This window comes from Manihot esculenta, chromosome 16, assembly GCF_001659605.2.
Source record: "Manihot esculenta cultivar AM560-2 chromosome 16, M.esculenta_v8, whole genome shotgun sequence".
In the NCBI taxonomy this organism is placed as follows: domain Eukaryota; kingdom Viridiplantae; phylum Streptophyta; class Magnoliopsida; order Malpighiales; family Euphorbiaceae; genus Manihot; species Manihot esculenta.
In genome coordinates, this window is record NC_035176.2 from 16,105,085 (window position 1) to 16,121,684 (window position 16,600).

General features: G+C 33.7%; 1 protein-coding gene across 5 annotated transcripts; it reads right to left on the reverse strand.

Moving 5' to 3' along the window:
- Positions 1–682: 682 nt before the first annotated feature.
- LOC110604261 (CTP synthase) lies at positions 683–11,219 on the reverse strand. 5 transcript variants are annotated; one of them, XM_021742423.2, is made up of 23 exons: positions 11,064–11,210; positions 10,793–10,922; positions 10,337–10,488; positions 9,843–9,922; positions 9,536–9,622; positions 9,355–9,405; positions 9,152–9,269; positions 9,022–9,078; positions 8,850–8,914; positions 8,638–8,721; positions 8,510–8,560; positions 8,358–8,420; positions 8,228–8,274; positions 8,055–8,124; positions 7,916–7,978; positions 5,511–5,600; positions 5,306–5,344; positions 4,969–5,196; positions 4,797–4,882; positions 4,490–4,538; positions 4,256–4,336; positions 4,020–4,113; positions 683–3,641 (listed from the first exon to the last, which is right to left on the reverse strand). In XM_021742423.2, exons 3-23 carry the CDS (start codon positions 10,452–10,454, stop codon positions 3,451–3,453), a joined length of 1,812 nt encoding a protein of 603 aa, XP_021598115.1. In that variant the 5' UTR covers positions 10,455–10,488; positions 10,793–10,922; positions 11,064–11,210; the 3' UTR covers positions 683–3,450. The 5 variants fall into 5 exon arrangements, with proteins under 5 accessions (XP_021598115.1, XP_021598111.1, XP_021598113.1 ...); XM_021742419.2 differs by having other exon boundaries at positions 10,337–10,494; XM_021742421.2 differs by having other exon boundaries at positions 10,337–10,494; positions 10,793–10,877; positions 11,064–11,132.
- Positions 11,220–16,600: the final 5,381 nt, after the last annotated feature.

A 16,600-nucleotide genomic window follows, 5' to 3' on the forward strand; every position in this document is an offset into this window, starting at 1 on the left:
AATGCTAACATTTCAGCTACCATCTTTTCAATTTTGATCTTTTCGCCGGTGGATATCCCTAATGCTAACATTTCAACTACCATCTTGTCAATTTTGATCATTTTTCCGGTGACCATAACGATATGGAGCGAGCAGTATTCGGTTCAAATTGAAAAAATCGACCGAATCGAATCGAATCGATTTAAAATTTTAGTTCAATTTTTTATATATTTCGGTTCGGTTCAATTTTTAATTTCAAAAATTTCGATTATTTTAGTTCGGTTCGATTATCAAAATCGAACCGAACCGATAATATGTTTTTTTAATAATATAGAGAAATTAAATCATATTAAAATTAAAATATTTTAATTAAATTTTAAAATATTAAAAATAAAGTGTAAAAAATAAAAAAATTATTAAAAATCAAAACCAATCAAACCGAACTGAATCGAACTGAATCAAACCGATTCAGTTCGATTCGATTTCTGATTAAAATCAGTTCGATTCGATTTTAATAAATACTAAAATTTCAATTTTCAGTTTATCCAGTTAAATTCAATTTTAAACCGAACCGAGCACTCGATTCAATTTTAAACCGAACCGATCGAGTGCTCACCCTACTCATAAGGGCACTTCTCGGTATTAACAATATAACATGATTAGTTTTCTTTAGGAGGAAGACTAGATTTGCATTTGCTCCGAATTTTTCAATATAACATGATTATGTTGTATTAACAATATAACATGGTCTAACACTCATAAGGGCACTCCTCGGAATTTTTCAACTATGGATTTGCATTTGCTCCTTCTGATTCGTATTTTTAGTTCCTGATTCAGTTCATGAATGGCCTATTTCCCTTCTATTAACCATAATCCAGCACAAAATTCAACTTGAACCAATTTTTCTAAAGCTGAAACTGAGATTAAAGCTCTGGTCAATGACGGATCGCCTTGCAGGTTAACCCTTTCTCCTTGGGGAAAAGATTTTACTGTCATTTTAACCCAGTTAACCTGTACATTATCCAGTTGTTCCAATCAAGCAATATCGAATATCATATCCACTCCACCCAAAGCAAATAAATAACAATTTTGGGCAAATCACCATGCTATTTAGAGAAATCATTAAGTTTGAACACATACCTGAGGATTCAGCACAAAGTCCCATCATCGAATCTTACCCCAAAAGAAGGTGTTCGCACAACCAGAAGCTTTATCTCTGCCACTAATCGATCAACTGCAAAATTATGGCTAGGTCTACTATCTATCATAATGATTATCGATTGCCCTTATAAATTTCCTCATATTTTCGTAGTTCGCAAACCGAAAATTTTGCCTACAGAATAAAAAGGAAGATCAAGCATCACAATTTACCCTTTGTGAATTTCGTCCATCTCCCTTGTTTTCTCCTTCAGTCTGTCCTCTCTTGTTTCTGTGAGCATGTCAATGGCTTATTTGGGCCCTCATGCGTCGGGTGATACGGCTACTTCAGTGTTGATAACATAGACCCTTAGCTCTTAGTTCTACAAACTGCTAATGAGAATAGTGTTCTTTTCTCCTGTGTTTGATAGTCCCATTCCCTTTACTTCTATTTGATTCAATAGAGCAGGTAACACTAATGGACCTGGGTTATTTTTTTCTAGCTGGTTTTGGTCTTTAGGATGGCCCAAGGTTGGTTGGTTGGTTGGGTTTTAAACAAATTGGTCTTTGAGGCCTTGTCAGGGAGAACCTAACATAATGTCTCTGCCCATGGGTCCCTCTACCTCTTCCTCTGTACTCTTCCATTTTTTCCCTTCATCTCCTTCAACCCAAAGACATGTATCAGCTCCATTTCAACTTCCCTCGCTACTTCGATGATGCAGAGTAAATCAGTTGCTCATAGGATCTTATTCTCACTCGAATATCAGTTTTCAATCCTTTCAATAAATGTCCCAGGTAATGCTAGTCAGGAATCCCTGGAACTTGGGAAGCGCATTCAATCAATTTTTCTAAGTCTCCACCGATCATTCCTATTGTATTGTCGCTAATCTCTCGTATGGGCTTATATATTCATCACCACCGGAGCGCTGTAGAAGTTTTAAAGACATCCTTTCCTAAGTCATTGTTGGTGTTCTTTGCTTCGCTCATCTCATCCAGTGCAAGGAAGAACCTTTAATACAGACCAAGGCTAATGCCACCTCCTTTTTCATCGAGTATATTATGAACTAAAAAGTATTGCTCAACTCTAGTCAACCATCCTGCTCCTTCAAAGTTTAGGTGCTTCAACTTTTAGCAGTAAGTTGAGAGTCATCAGATTGTAATAGCAGGGTTGTTTTGTTTCCACTTGTGAAGAAGAAGAAGATGCTCACAAATAGAGGACCCCCCCTTATTTCTCCCGAGATCCAGAACTTCTCCCTTTTGTTTCTTTATCTTTGATAAGATTGGTTAGGTCGGCCACCATCATTTCAATTCCATCCAACTTAATTGATGTTCTCTTTGGAAGACTCTCTTCAGTGCTGCTACATTCCTCTCTATTGCATCTACTCGGCCATCCATTCTTGTGTTTGGCATCCGTAGCTTAGACCAATTTAATAGAGATTAGGAACTAAATATTAACAAATATAAATGTTAGGTGTTAAATATTAATAAAAGAAATCAAAATACTTCTTTTTCTATATAAGGTCAGAAACTGGATAGTTTACTTGGCTACATAACAAAAAGGTTGAAATCCATTTTCTCTTGGTGAACAATCAAATTATGCCTTATTATTGACATAGTGAAGGAGCTTCTAACTGTCATATTTCACATGTAATGTAAAACGTCAGTTAACTTATCATAGTCTTTGTCAATAAGACTAATAAATTATAAATTAAATAAATTGAACGTTTTCTTTGCTAAAAAAATTAAAGAATTTAATTTCACAAGGCTTTGAAATATGTACTAAAGTGGTTAATTTCAAAAAAACACAGAAAAGAGAGGGGGGTTGGGGGAGTGAACAAATTGCATCACAAGGAAAATTTTGGGTAAAAAAGTGTGCTATGCATACGATTCAACATGCCAACTATTAAACAACTTATTAGAAATACAAGACAGCCTATCAAAAATGTCACCAAATCCCCACTCTTAGAGGATGTCCTCAGTGCCGAGGAACATGTACTAGGGTGTATTTGCATCATTGCAACCAACATTGACTTCTATAAAATGGTCTCCTAGAAGAGTAAACTTTTGGTAACATATTCCTTCAAAGACAAAGCAAAAATTCCCAGAAAGACACAGCTACTGCATCTAAAGAGGCTGATGCCGGACCTTAGGCCCCTACAAGCGTTTGTCTTTCATGCTTCAGCTTGCTTCATCCTAAAATACATCACTTGAGAAATCAAAAAATGTCCACCCCGTACTCAGCTGCTGTACAAACATAACCGAAGGCAACCAAAAGTGCTTCGACAAACTGATCCTAGTCGGAGGTGCATTGCTAAGTCAATTGTTTGTGCTTCCCTAAAAATGCACACCATTTCCATTGCTGTACACACCATTAATTGAACCATTGCAAGACTTGAAACCATTACCATTTTGGTAGACTTTCACTGTTGATTTTCCATTGCTCATTCCATTTGGTAATAGCTTGCTTGCATGGCCATACTTTTGTAGGACAACTTCCAATTGCCCGCATGCTGCAGCTATAAGTCCTGCAACATTATAACCAATTGTAATGATCTATAATTGAGAAAAAAAAATGCTCCTACGAGAAGGTGATCAAAACAGGATCCTAGGGGTCAGAATATCCAACCTGAACAATAATAACAATGATGGACTATTATGATGACTGCTTCATTCAAAACACCATGATACCAAGAAGAATAATCAGAGAGATTAACAGGAAAAAATAGTATAAACTCTTGACACTTTTTTATCAAACTCGGTGCAGGACACAGTTATGCAACTTGTTCAACTGATATCAGATCTTCATCTAACCATGTATATACAAGTAATTATGAAAACCTTATATGACAATTTATGAAATCCTAAAATCCACTGTTATACTTGTATGACCAAAGAAAAAGTACCTAAGAAAAGAGCAGAAGGTTTTCCTGGCCTAGACTTGAATTCAGGATGGAACTGAACACCAACAAAATATGGATGACCGAGCAACTCAACAATCTGCAGTCAAAATGACCATAAAATGCTTATACCACCAGAACCAAATATGTCATGAAAAGCTGAAAATTCTTGCAATTCTTTGACTCATTAAATATGGGTTCAATGGAAAATCAGATCCCGCCAAACTCTCACATAAAGTTACCTCCATGCGCCAACCAGTTTCATCTCTGCCAACAAATGATAAACCAGCTTTTTCAAATCGGGATATCATGTCAGGATTGACCTGCACAAAATTTAAAAAAAAAAAAAAAAAAAAAAAAAAAGAGAGAGAGAGAGAGAAAGAGAGAGAGATAAATAGGAGAGTTCATTGTAGAAGAGGACATGCTGCAGTTCAAATAATCTGCTTCTGCAAATCCATTGTTTTTGGACAGGTTACCTCATATCTATGCCGATGTCTCTCGTCAACAAAGCTGACATTGCCATACCTGGAAATAATTTAAGAAAATACAGTAAAAGCTCTGACCAGAAATCTTTTTACAAGGGACTGTAGGTCATTTAAGTTCTCCTTTTACCATTGCTGATTTTATCTCAATAAATATCATCTAATTGTACTTTAGGAAGGACACAATTCTGGGTTGTCCAAGTAAAACAAATATGCCAAGAATAAAATTTATGTGAATCCTCTAAAGATGGTAACAATAATGTCAGAAGGACAATGACATAAGCTAACTCATAAGTCTTACAATTTTGCAGATTTACAATCAGGAACCTTGTAAAATGTCCTCCTTGATCCCAAACGCATGGTTCCTCCCATTTGAGTTTTTGAACCCTAACAAGCAAAAGAAATAACAGATAATAGCTTCAACAGAGGAAAAGAAAATAAAAATTGTCTCTTTTTTTTTGAAATCAGCATACCTCAGGCATAAATATGACACATGGATTTGAAGTATCAGGATCAAATTCTGTACTGTTTGCATCATATAAACCAAGAACAGATCGAGCAAATTCAATGACAGCAATTTGCATCCCCAAGCAAATGCCCAGGAATGGAACTCTGTTCTCACGAGCATATTTTGCAGCAAGAATTTTCCCTTGTACCCCTCTATCACCAAATCCCCCTGGAACTAGAATTCCATCAGCTCCCTGTATTTTAAAAATGTTCACAGAAATGGTGAATATCTTGAACTGCAAACTGAGAAAATACAACCAGCAGAATATAAACTAAAAAGGAAGTCAAGCAATAGGATGCTACCTTTAAAAGATCCCATGCAGCTTTATAAACATCAGGAGCCTGCAAGAAAGAACGATAGTAAAGATGCAAATTCTACATATAATAAATTCATATGTATCACAAATTTCCCCCATCCACCCTCTTCTTCTCCTTTTTTTTTTCAACACATGCCCAGAAAGAGTGCTTCTCTAACAAATCATAGTCATTATTGATAACCAGTAATGACCTTTTTTGCTGTAGCATCTTCTAGATCACCTGCCGCAACCCATTCTACAATAAGTTTCCGGTGGCAAGCAACAGAAGCATGCAAAAGAGCCTGTCACAACCTCCCATAATATCAGAGCCTTACATATTAAACATCTTCATTAAATAACATACCAAACACCAAATAAAGTTCACATTACTCAGATATGACATTAAACCACACTCATGGGACAAGAATTCTAGTATATAGTAGATATGATAGTTAATGCAATTAATTGCATGAAACTTAAAATTTACAGACATCTTCAGCATGATGGCACAAAAGAGGGATTGCTGTACTCAAACCAGGAACAACATTACCATATATCAAATTTCTTTCCTTCTTTGTCTGTGCATCAAACTGCACACAAAACTTCAATTTGCTGACATACCATAAAAAACTATATGAACTTCAACTTCAAAAGATAAATATCAGGTTAAAGATAACAGACAACACCCAGCCTAAACAAAATGACAGAAGTAACATACTGTTGCTGCATTTATTTTTACTTTTAGCAGCCTTCTAAGTTCATAGCCAAATCCAGAATCAAATCTTAGGCCGTGCTTGGTTTCCACATGGCCCATTTCCTAGGAAGTTATTTCCTCATAAGCAATCTGCTACAAAGTTATTTACTAGGATAACACTTTCAAGGTTTAGTTACACTTCTCCAACAAGAAGTGCACTAATTTATGTTCTTTGGTTCACTCACCTGCTTTCAAGGAAGTATACTGCATTTTAATTAATGCACTTAATGTCATAAATTATTTTAGGAAACTTTTTGAATTTCAATTTATATCAGTTTCTCTTGCACTACAAAGAAAGATGTTATAGGTTATAGAAAGTAAATATTGATAGATGGGTCAGTTGCTTAATCTTAGTGATTGTATAATTATAAGCTTAATTTTTCTTCCTGGTTAGATACCTCTCTTATGTATAAATAGGTTGTAATCTCTATTGTGAAATATAAAAAATATTATCCTTCTACATGGTATCAGAGCCTCATCTATAGAGATATAAATTTTTTTTTCAGAGACTTAGGACTCTGTTCATTTGGATTACCAAATGAGGGTAACATTTGGAGACTTAGGGCTCTGTTCATTTGCGTTACCCATAAAGGGTAACATCTGGAGACATAGGGCTTTGTTCATCGGACACTATTCACCAGATACTGTTCACAGGAACTGTTTATGGGTACTATTCATCGGAACTGTTCATGGAAGCCGTTTGTAAAGTCTTGTGGGTACATCAACTATTGGAAAAAGTTGGGTTCACAAATTCGGTGCCTACTAAGTTGTGGTGTGATAATCAAACAGCTATCCACATTGTCTCCAATCCAGTATTTCACGAGAGGACTAAACACATCAAGAATGATTGTCATTTTGTTCGTGAAAAAGTCCAACAAAAGATAATATCAACAGTACATATCCAAACTGGAGAACAATTCGGAGATATCTTCACTAAATCTCTAAATGAGACTCGAGTTGATTATATATGTAACAAGTTGGACATGATTAACATTTATACTCCAACTTGAGGGATAGTGTTATAGATTATAGAAAGTAAATATGTTAATATAGAAAGTAAATATTGATAGATGGGTCAATTGCTTAATCTTAGTGATTGTATAATTATAGGCTTAATTTTTCTTCCAGGTTAGATATCTCTCTTATGTATAAATAGGTTGTAATCTCTATTGTGAAATATAAAAAATATTATCCTTCTACAAAAGAAAAGGAAAAACAGCTGCATTTTTCATTTTAAAATTGAGAAAGTTGTGTGGTTAAAGGAAATTCCTTCCCTTTGACTTTAACTTTCTAGCAAACCAATCATAATAGTTGCATCTACTTCTTAGGAAGTCCAACTTCCTGCAAAACAAATGCAGCCTATTCTCAATTTCCCAACAACCTGGCTAAAGAATATCTACCACAACAAATTATCTTAAAGCAATACCATGTTTAAGTTTATGTCAAAGTGGAAGTCATTAGCATAAATTAATGTTAAGGGTCCTGCAGGTACTATGGTAGATACTATGGTAGACAATTCATAGATCAAAGTGACATGTTTGAGTGAGAACTAGCTGAAGTAGATAAATGATAGAAGTAATAATATTTTATAGAAAGAACTAAAAGATGAAATAATATAAATCAATAAAGGTGAAATTTCCTTATGTATTCCATTAAGGATAAATTGATTTAATGCATATATGATAGATAAATAAGAAAGGACAAAAAGTTGCTTTGGACAGTTGAATATGACACCACCACTTACCATTCAAGAGGATACAACTGCTAGTGGAAGTTAAGGTTGGGACCAATAATGTAAAAGCATAAAATCATTCATGAAAAAATTAATTTAAAAAAAAAGGTGGAAATATTAAAGGCGTATACCTTCAAAACAGAGAGGTAGGAATCTGAAAGACCTGTGTATTTTCCCACCATAGCAATCCTAACCTGCAATGCACAGTTAAGACCATAGTTAGTCAGAAACAAGAACTCTCAACCTACAACTGGAAGGTTTGAAACCCACAGGATCATGCAGCATGTCACAAACTGTTGTCCTAACTGTCCACTCATGCAAATCAGGCTCCCTGGCAATGCTGAAGAATATAGAAATGTCAAATGCTACAAACACACATATATCACTGCAGAAAAGAATAAATAAATTATAATTAAAGCAAAGAGTAAGTTCATAAGACAAACCCTTGAAGGTTCAGTTCTTTCAAGATCGATTCATGTGTCTTCTGATCCTAATCATGTTAAGGGGAGGAGGAATTAGAAGTAGAAAATAAAAAGAACAACAGAGAAAAACTTTTAAGAAAAAACTATTTACTCTCAGCAGCAGAGGGATGTGCCAAATGTTGGGAACGTCATATAGAGTGACAATGTTTTCAACCTGCAAATAATTTAAACTCTATAGAAGCAGAAATCATGATTAAACAAACCAAATTAAAAAAAAAAAAAGCAGTAATTAGCATAAAGTACCGGCACATGGCAAAATTGAGAGAGTTTTAACTTAACATTCTCATCAAGTTCCTGTCAAAGACAATTTAGAGACATGAGACAACAACAATGCAAATGATAAAGGGAATGGCGAGTAGCAAGAAAGAAACCTTAGTGCTACGACAAGCTAAAATGTTTGGTGTCAACCCAAGTCCCCTTAGCCCACGAACACTATGCTGGGTAGGCTTTGTTTTCTGTTATTCAAGCATTCATACAGAAAATAATAAGAGCACAACAATAAATAAGCATATCAATCAACATAATAATATGAAACTCATAGCCAAAAAAGCCAGGATAGGAGAACAGAAGTGCCTAAATATACCTGTTCACCAACCACATTTATAACAGGAACAAGGCTGACATGGATCAAGCAGAAATTGCCAGGGCCTACAGCAAGCAGCAGCAGCATCTAAGGAAAAAGCTCTACCCACATGTATCCCAAAGAAACAAATTTATAACAGATAGTGCAACAAAAGTCCAGATACTCAACTTACCTACACGGTAAGAGAACTGGCGAAGTGCTTCAATGAATGGCATAGATTCAATGTCCCCTGCAGCATATGAAATTAATTTAAGTGAAATGATGACGACTTATCTAAACACATGTTGAAGGCAGTGGAGTACCTATAGTTCCACCTAATTCAATGACACAAACATCAGCTGGACCTTCTTTTCCATCCACTGGTACCTTTGCTACACGTTCTATCCATTCTTGGGTGGCATCAGTAATGTGTGGAACTACCTATGGTTCAACAAGGTGTAATTGAAAGTTTGAGTGCTTTATACATCATAGCAAGCTTTGAATAAAAATAATTTGAAAAACAAACCTGCACCGTCTTTCCAAGATAATCTCCTTTTCTCTCTTTATCAATCACAGACTGTTTAATCCATGAAAAATTGACAAAAGAATTGAAGACCATAAGATATTAGGGTATAGCCAGCTCACATAATTGTTCAAATAGTTAATTTACAAATTTAAGAGTTAAAACATCAAAGATGTTCAATTACCTGATATATTTTTCCAGTTGTGATATTGTTGTCACGGGTTAGTTTGATATCTAGAAACCGCTCATAGTTCCCAAGGTCCAAATCCACCTTTTGGAGGGCCGAAGTGAAGAGGCGGATAGAGAGAGAGAGAGAGAGAGAGAGAGAGAGAGAGAGAGAGAGATGTTATCTTCAGTTCAGATAACATGAACGTGTCATATTAATCCTCTTAACAAAGAAGCACATTAAGCATAAATCTACATGTAAACAATAGTACTAAAGAGAATTCTTATATAATTAGAATGGAAAATAATCCATCAAAATTATTTACCTCACCACCATCATCTAATACAAAGACCTCCCCATGCTCAAATGGAGACATGGTCCCCGCGTCAGTATTTAGGTAAGGGTCTGCAAATATGCAACAAATTAGAAATGTAATTAAGATGACTAGACAATGATGTTTTCGTATTTCCAGGATAGACTGCAATCATGTAAAGGTACTTCAACAAGCTAAAGTCATACAAATACAATAGTTGTGGAATTAAGTTTTCAATCTAAATGAGCAGTCACAAACAAGCAACAGTTCAAAAATCCAACCAAATTCCAGCTTTAAGTAATCAAATAATATGTTAAAAAGAAAAGAAAGATGCATAATACACACTATATTCCACATGCAATATCAGCTATCCAAAAGAAAAAAAGCTTACAAAATAAAGATAATGCAACGTAAAATGAACTGACTGACAAAATTGGGCTAGCAAATGTAGTAAGTCTCCTTCAAATATAATAATTTCCATTGAGGAGAGAGAGAGAGAAATATACCAATCTTGATAGAAGTTACTCGAAGGCCACAAGCTTTAAGGAGTAAACCGATACTACTGGCTGTAACCCCTTTGCCAAGTCCACTAACCACGCCACCAGTCACCAAAACGTACTTCATTTTTATCTTTCCTTGGCCCTCTTCTCCGTAAAAGCTGTTTCTGGTGTGGTATTCAAACAATGGCAATGAGAACAAGTAAACACTGCTAAATAACAAAATAAAGATGAACCCACAAAGAGAAAAACACCAGAAAAGAAGCAACGCAGCAAGCAAGCAGCAATGGTAGAGATATAGATATAGTTATAAAGTGAGAATGGGTCTTAGTTCTGATAATTCCAAAGGATAAATGTGAATAAAAACTAAACAGGTGGTCAATCAATAGAGGATAAGAATCATAGAGACATAGATATTATAGATATATTATATACCAAAAGCGGTGTGAATAATGAGAAAACCACCTTGTTTTCAATGACGATCTTTACAAAGCACACCTCACTTTCTCCCCCTTTCTTCTCTCTGCTTTTCTGTACCTATGCCTATACTCTTCTTTCCAAGGAAAATGAAAAGGGTAGAAATACTCTTCTCAGTCTAAGAAACAGAGAAGGAAAAAAAAATCACCTTTCAAATGAAAAAAGATGAATCTCACAAAACCCACGAATGAGATTAGAGCAACAATCAAAATCAAATAAAAACTAGTATGAAAGAGAGAATTAATGGGTTACAACTTACAATTCCCTCCCACTGCCTACTCCTCTGTTGTGTTTCTGTTTTTTCAAGGAGGAACGGCGGGTTTGAGGATGCCTTCTGCCTGCCTCCATATTTTCAGTTCTTATATTTAATCACATGAAATAGGAAATTGCCTTTGTTTCACTAATTTTTTGAAAACCTTTTTTCTCTGTAAATTATATGCCCATGAAATTCTCCTAAATTTTGTTTATTCTACAAATGTGAAGTGAATGAATTCAATTCAAAATATGATACTGTCAAATGCAATAAAAAATTAATTTTACGAATGTCATATAAAATAATATTAATTAAATTTGTTTCTGTCCAAAAAATATTAATTAGAAATTTTAAAATTTAGCCATTAATTTTTTTTACTGCAAAATAAACTCTAAAGGATTGTGTTGCCATTATTATTATTATTATTATTATTATTATTATTATTATTATTATTATTATTATTATTATCTAACATAAAAAAAATTATTTTTTTATATATATAAATGATTATTTTTTTATATATATAAATGAAGTTTTAAGAGATCAGATAATAGGATTTATAATAGTTATATAAACTTGAGGGGAGAGGAGGGTATTCCCTTTTTTTATTCCTTCTCTTTTGTCCGATAGTGACGCATAACGGCTTCAATGTCATCCGTCTCTGTTATGCAGGTTTGTATGTATAAAAGCGTCAGACGTTCTCTTTACGTCAGGTGGCCATTTAATTTTCTCCGGCACGCATGGGATAAGGCTGCAAAGTGACTGGACTTATTGTCCCTTCTTACGTCACGTCATTGGATTGAGCCTGAGTGGATCTGAGTTTGTATGTGATTCGATCTGCTTTGTGAGTCTGAATCGGGATCGAAGATGTTGGTCTGGGCTATCGAGGAAACTTTATAGACTTTGGACCAATACTGTCTTTTGAGATCCGGTCTAATGTTGAGATGGTGAAGCCCAACGGTTATCAGTAACTATAATAATTTAGCACTAAGTACAAGGAAGTGTTATTAGTGAATTGTTTTTTTTTTCTTTTTACATGCTTAATGAATCGTTGCTCTTTGTAAAAGAAACTTTATGTTTAAATAAAAAAAAAAAAATTATATTTAGTTAGGAAAATATAATATCACTCCTAAACCTAAAATATATACATTATCACATAAAAATAAATTATATTAAAAGTACGCTTATTATAAGATAAATGATTAGAAATATCGTCATTACTAATGCTTTCATTTCTTTATTTTAAAAATTAAAAAAAAGAAGATTATAACAATTTTTTAAAGTTAGTCCATAAAAATAAAACGTCTATTTTATATTTATTTTTATAATTTAAAATAAGTTAAATTGCTAATTTATTCATAAAATTTATAATTATTAACACTTTTATCATTTTTCTTATTACTATCACTCTCCTTTCCCTATCCGTTTTATTTTCAGTCCATTGCTCTTTCTCCCTCTTAGTTCTTTTTCTCTCCATTTCTCTCTAATATTATTAATGAACTATAACTTATTAATATTGAAATCAAAATTTAATATTAAATCAAAATCAACACAGTGTATCCAATGAATAGTGAGAAAAAAACATACTATATTGACTGATTTTCAAGAACTAATTGAGTAGTTCTAATAGCATATAAATAAGTTGGTAATATCAGATGTGATTTTTATTTGGAAAACTAATGATATTAGTAATGTCGTGAGAATAATAAATAAAGTTTTGAATCATTTGGTGCTTATGAACTATAAAAAAAAAAAAAGAAATGGAATAGTGCAAATTCCTTTTATCTTGATTAGAGATTTTGAATTTTAAATTTCAGATACGATTTACCTTTATAAACAGAGAGGAAGCACTTTACTTAAAATCTAGTACAAATTTAGATTAGTCGAATTATGGATTATTGTTAAAATAGTAAAATTTAAGAATAAAATAATAATTAATTCATTTTAAGTTATTAAATAAATAATAAAAATATAATAAAATACTATTAGATAGAGGAAGCTAACATTTAATAACACTGTTTATATATTGAATTATATAAATAAAATTATTAAAATAATATTAAATAATTAAATAATTTACCTTCTAATATAAATGAAGTGAAATAGAGGTGGTGATGGGTGTGGAGAGAATATTATTTATAATAAAAGTAGAAAGCGGTTGCATAATTTATTTATTTGTTTGTTTTTTATGAATTATTTTTTTTGTTTTATGATTTGTAATGAGAACTCAAATGGAAAGAAAAAGAAAAAATAAATGGGGCTTCTTTTTTCCTTTATAGGTTCATTAAAAGTTTTTTATATTTCTAAAGAAAAATAAGAAAAAAAAGTTCAGTTATTTCGCATAAAGAAAAAAAATTAAGAAAAATTCTAGTTAATTCTTAATTAATTAATTAATTAATTTCTTTTATCTTTCATAAACTTGTTTACTTTCTATTCTCTTAAAATTATTAACTGTTTAATTTTTTTTTAAATAATTAATAAAAAATAAAATAGTAAAAAATAAAAAAATCTGAATTTTTGCACCATTAACAATTTGAGGATTAGTGAGCTAACGGCGTTAAATATGTTAACATGGCATGCCAATATTATCGCCACGTTTGACGTGGCATGCTAATGTGATTATCACGTCCGATGTAGTATTCTGACATCATTGTCACGTTTGATGTGAAATGCTGATATTACCGTCACATCATCAACTTTTATCTTTTATAACTTAAATGTAAAATTTTAAAGGTGCAAGTTTTTAAATTGCAAATAAAATAAAATTTCGACCCTTAATAATAAAGGTGTGTAACTTTCAAAATGCATGAAAAAAAAAAAAAAGAAAATAGGAAGAGAGGCTAGTGAGACGGAGAGGGAGAAAGGGAAAAAGACAAAAGATTATCTCTCTTTTTTCTTTTTTATCTCTTTATCGTGCTTTATTTCTCTATCTAGTTTTTTCTCTCACTACACTTAGTATATCTCTATTCAGCTCTCTTCTCTTAATGTTGAACGATAGAATATGTGAATGATTCAGTTGTTATGTATTCTTCTCCGGAAAGGAGGTTATATATAGATAAATTTACAATACAAAATCAGGAGAGAAAAATGAAGCAATCCTATTCTAAGAAAACAAGATAAGCCTGTACAGGAAACAATATATATCAGATATGTTAATTGTGCAAATTCCTATGATTATGTAATTTACTCTTAATTAGGCAGTTCATTCCAACACTCCCCCTCAAGTTGGAGCATGGATATCTATCATGCCCAACTTGTCAACCATATCATGGAATATCTTCCATGACACTGCTTTTGTGAGTTTATCAGCTAACTGGTCTTCTAACTTGACAAACGGAAACTGTATAATCTTCTGGTCTAGTTTTTCCTTGATAAAAGGCCAATCAACTTCAACATATTTGGTGTGACCGTATTGTACAGGATTCTGTGCAATCTCAATTGCAGCCTTTGTCCATTTTGGATTTGCTAAGGCATCCTGAGTAAAAATGTTGGTGTCCAGGACAGGACATTCTGAGTTGATTCTTTGGTCAATGGTGTTATCATGGGCAACTCTTCAGATGTTGGTGATTCTTCAGCAAACGTTGGTATTTATAATTTTTCTGAAGGAACTAATAAATCATCATCACATCTTTCAGGGAGACCTTACTGACTGTTATGCTGAAAACTTTCACTTACTTCATCTAGTTTTAAGAAATCTATCATGTTTTCTTGTGGCACATTTTCTTCACTAAAGCTCTCCTCCTGAAGAGAAGGAGGTGTGACTCCCCTAGAATAGCATGGTTCTAATTCACAAAAGGACACATCCAAGGTCACATGTAACTGTCCTGGGTGGGTAATGTTAACTGTGGGTTGTGATTTGTCCTCCATATTTTGTTGGACCTCTATTGTGACTACCATCATAGGCGTTTCTGCAACCTTCTTCCTTGGTTTTTTTGTGAAGTCCTACCATTCAGGATAGCCTATGATTTCATAACATCTTTGTTTTGAATGCCCTGTCTCGCCACAATAACTACAGACCAAATTATTAGACTTGGCACTTTGAGTTTTTGTTGAGTCAGATGATGGTCATTGCTGAATTCGTTTAGCTACTATAACAGTGCTTTCAGGGATAGGTCGAGAACCTCCCATCGTCTGTCTTTGCTGGTATTCTCTTCGTACATATGCATAAGTGCTTTCTAGATTAAGTTTGGGGTCCTTCGGAAGGATTTCTCCACGAACGTGAATCAAACTCATGATAAGCCCACTTAAAAAAATATGAACTCGAAGCCTAGCTATTGCGGAATACAATTGGACCACCCCTTCGATGATTTCTTCCTGAGAGGTCATCCTGTGATCTATTTCTTGAAAAATAGCAACAAGTTCATTATAATATGTGGATAATGGTTTACCATTCTGTGTGGTGGAGAAGGATTTCTGATTCAATTCAAAGAGACAAGTCTCATCTGATTCGTCATAGAAGGTCTTTACTACAGCTTCCTAAATTTTCTTGGCCATGTAAAGACGAATGAACCTCTACATCAGCAATGGATCCATTGAATCAATAAGCTAACTTTTCACTTTGTAATTTTTGGTGACCCATATTGCGTAACTAGAATCTCCGGGTGATGGCTTCTTCGCTTCTCCAGTGAGATATCCAGCCTTATTACGAGAGTCTACGCATATCTCCATGATTTGTGACCATAATGGGTAGTTGGTTTCATTAAGTATAACATTGGTGGGGAATGCAGAACTGCCTTGGTTGATGATAATCGGTGGTGTTTAGTTGTTTTGTAGAGCTGGGACAATGGGGTTCGTCTCAGCCATTTAAGTCCAGAATAGTGTTTGGGCAATAAATTGGTGAAAAGAAAAAATGGAAACGCAGATGGTGGCTGAGCAATAATAGTGTTGAGAAATACAAAATACAATGTTGCAGATGGTAAGCTATGGTGGTGGTTTCAAGATATGAAATTCGGGAAGCAATTCTTCCAAGATCAGAATCGCTTTGATACCATGTTGAATGATAGAATTTGTGAATGATTCAATTGTTGTGTATTGTTCTCCGAAAATGAGCTTATATATAGATATATTTACAACACAAAATTAGGAGAGAAAAAGGAAGCAATCCTATTCTAAGGAAACAAGATAAGTCTGTATAGGAAATAATATATATCAGATCTGTTAATTGTGCAAATCCCTATGATTACGTAATTTACTCCTAATTAGGCAGTTCATTCCAACACTTAACATTTATTCATAAGAGTAAATGAGAAATTTGATAGAAAATGTGACGATCCGGGAATCAGACCACTATCGGCGCTAGAGTTCAGATCGAATTAAAGTCTCCGGAGCCCGTAGCAAGTCTACTATATATCCTGTTACACTTGATATAATCCTATACATGATCACACAAACAACAAAAATATAACCATCATATGAACTAAGACTCCACCTGTGCATGCATCATAGCTGAAATAATAAAAACTCATACTAGAACCCTCATCAAATACTCTAGTATAGTCAACATTACATACCTGAAGCTCGGTTCAAACATAACTCATACTAAA

Excerpts from the sequence above, each read along its gene's own strand:
- LOC110604261 (XM_021742418.2), bottom strand. The coding sequence starts at position 11,152 with ATGGAGGCAGGCAGAAGGCATCCTCAAACCCGCCGTTCCTCCTTGAAA. Across the intron at positions 9,079-9,151 it reads TGAATTAGGTGGAACTATAG|GGGACATTGAATCTATGCCA; the intron begins GTACTCCACTGC and ends CATATGCTGCAG. Across the intron at positions 7,979-8,054 it reads GTGACATGCTGCATGATCCT|GTTAGGATTGCTATGGTGGG; the intron begins GTGGGTTTCAAA and ends TGTGCATTGCAG.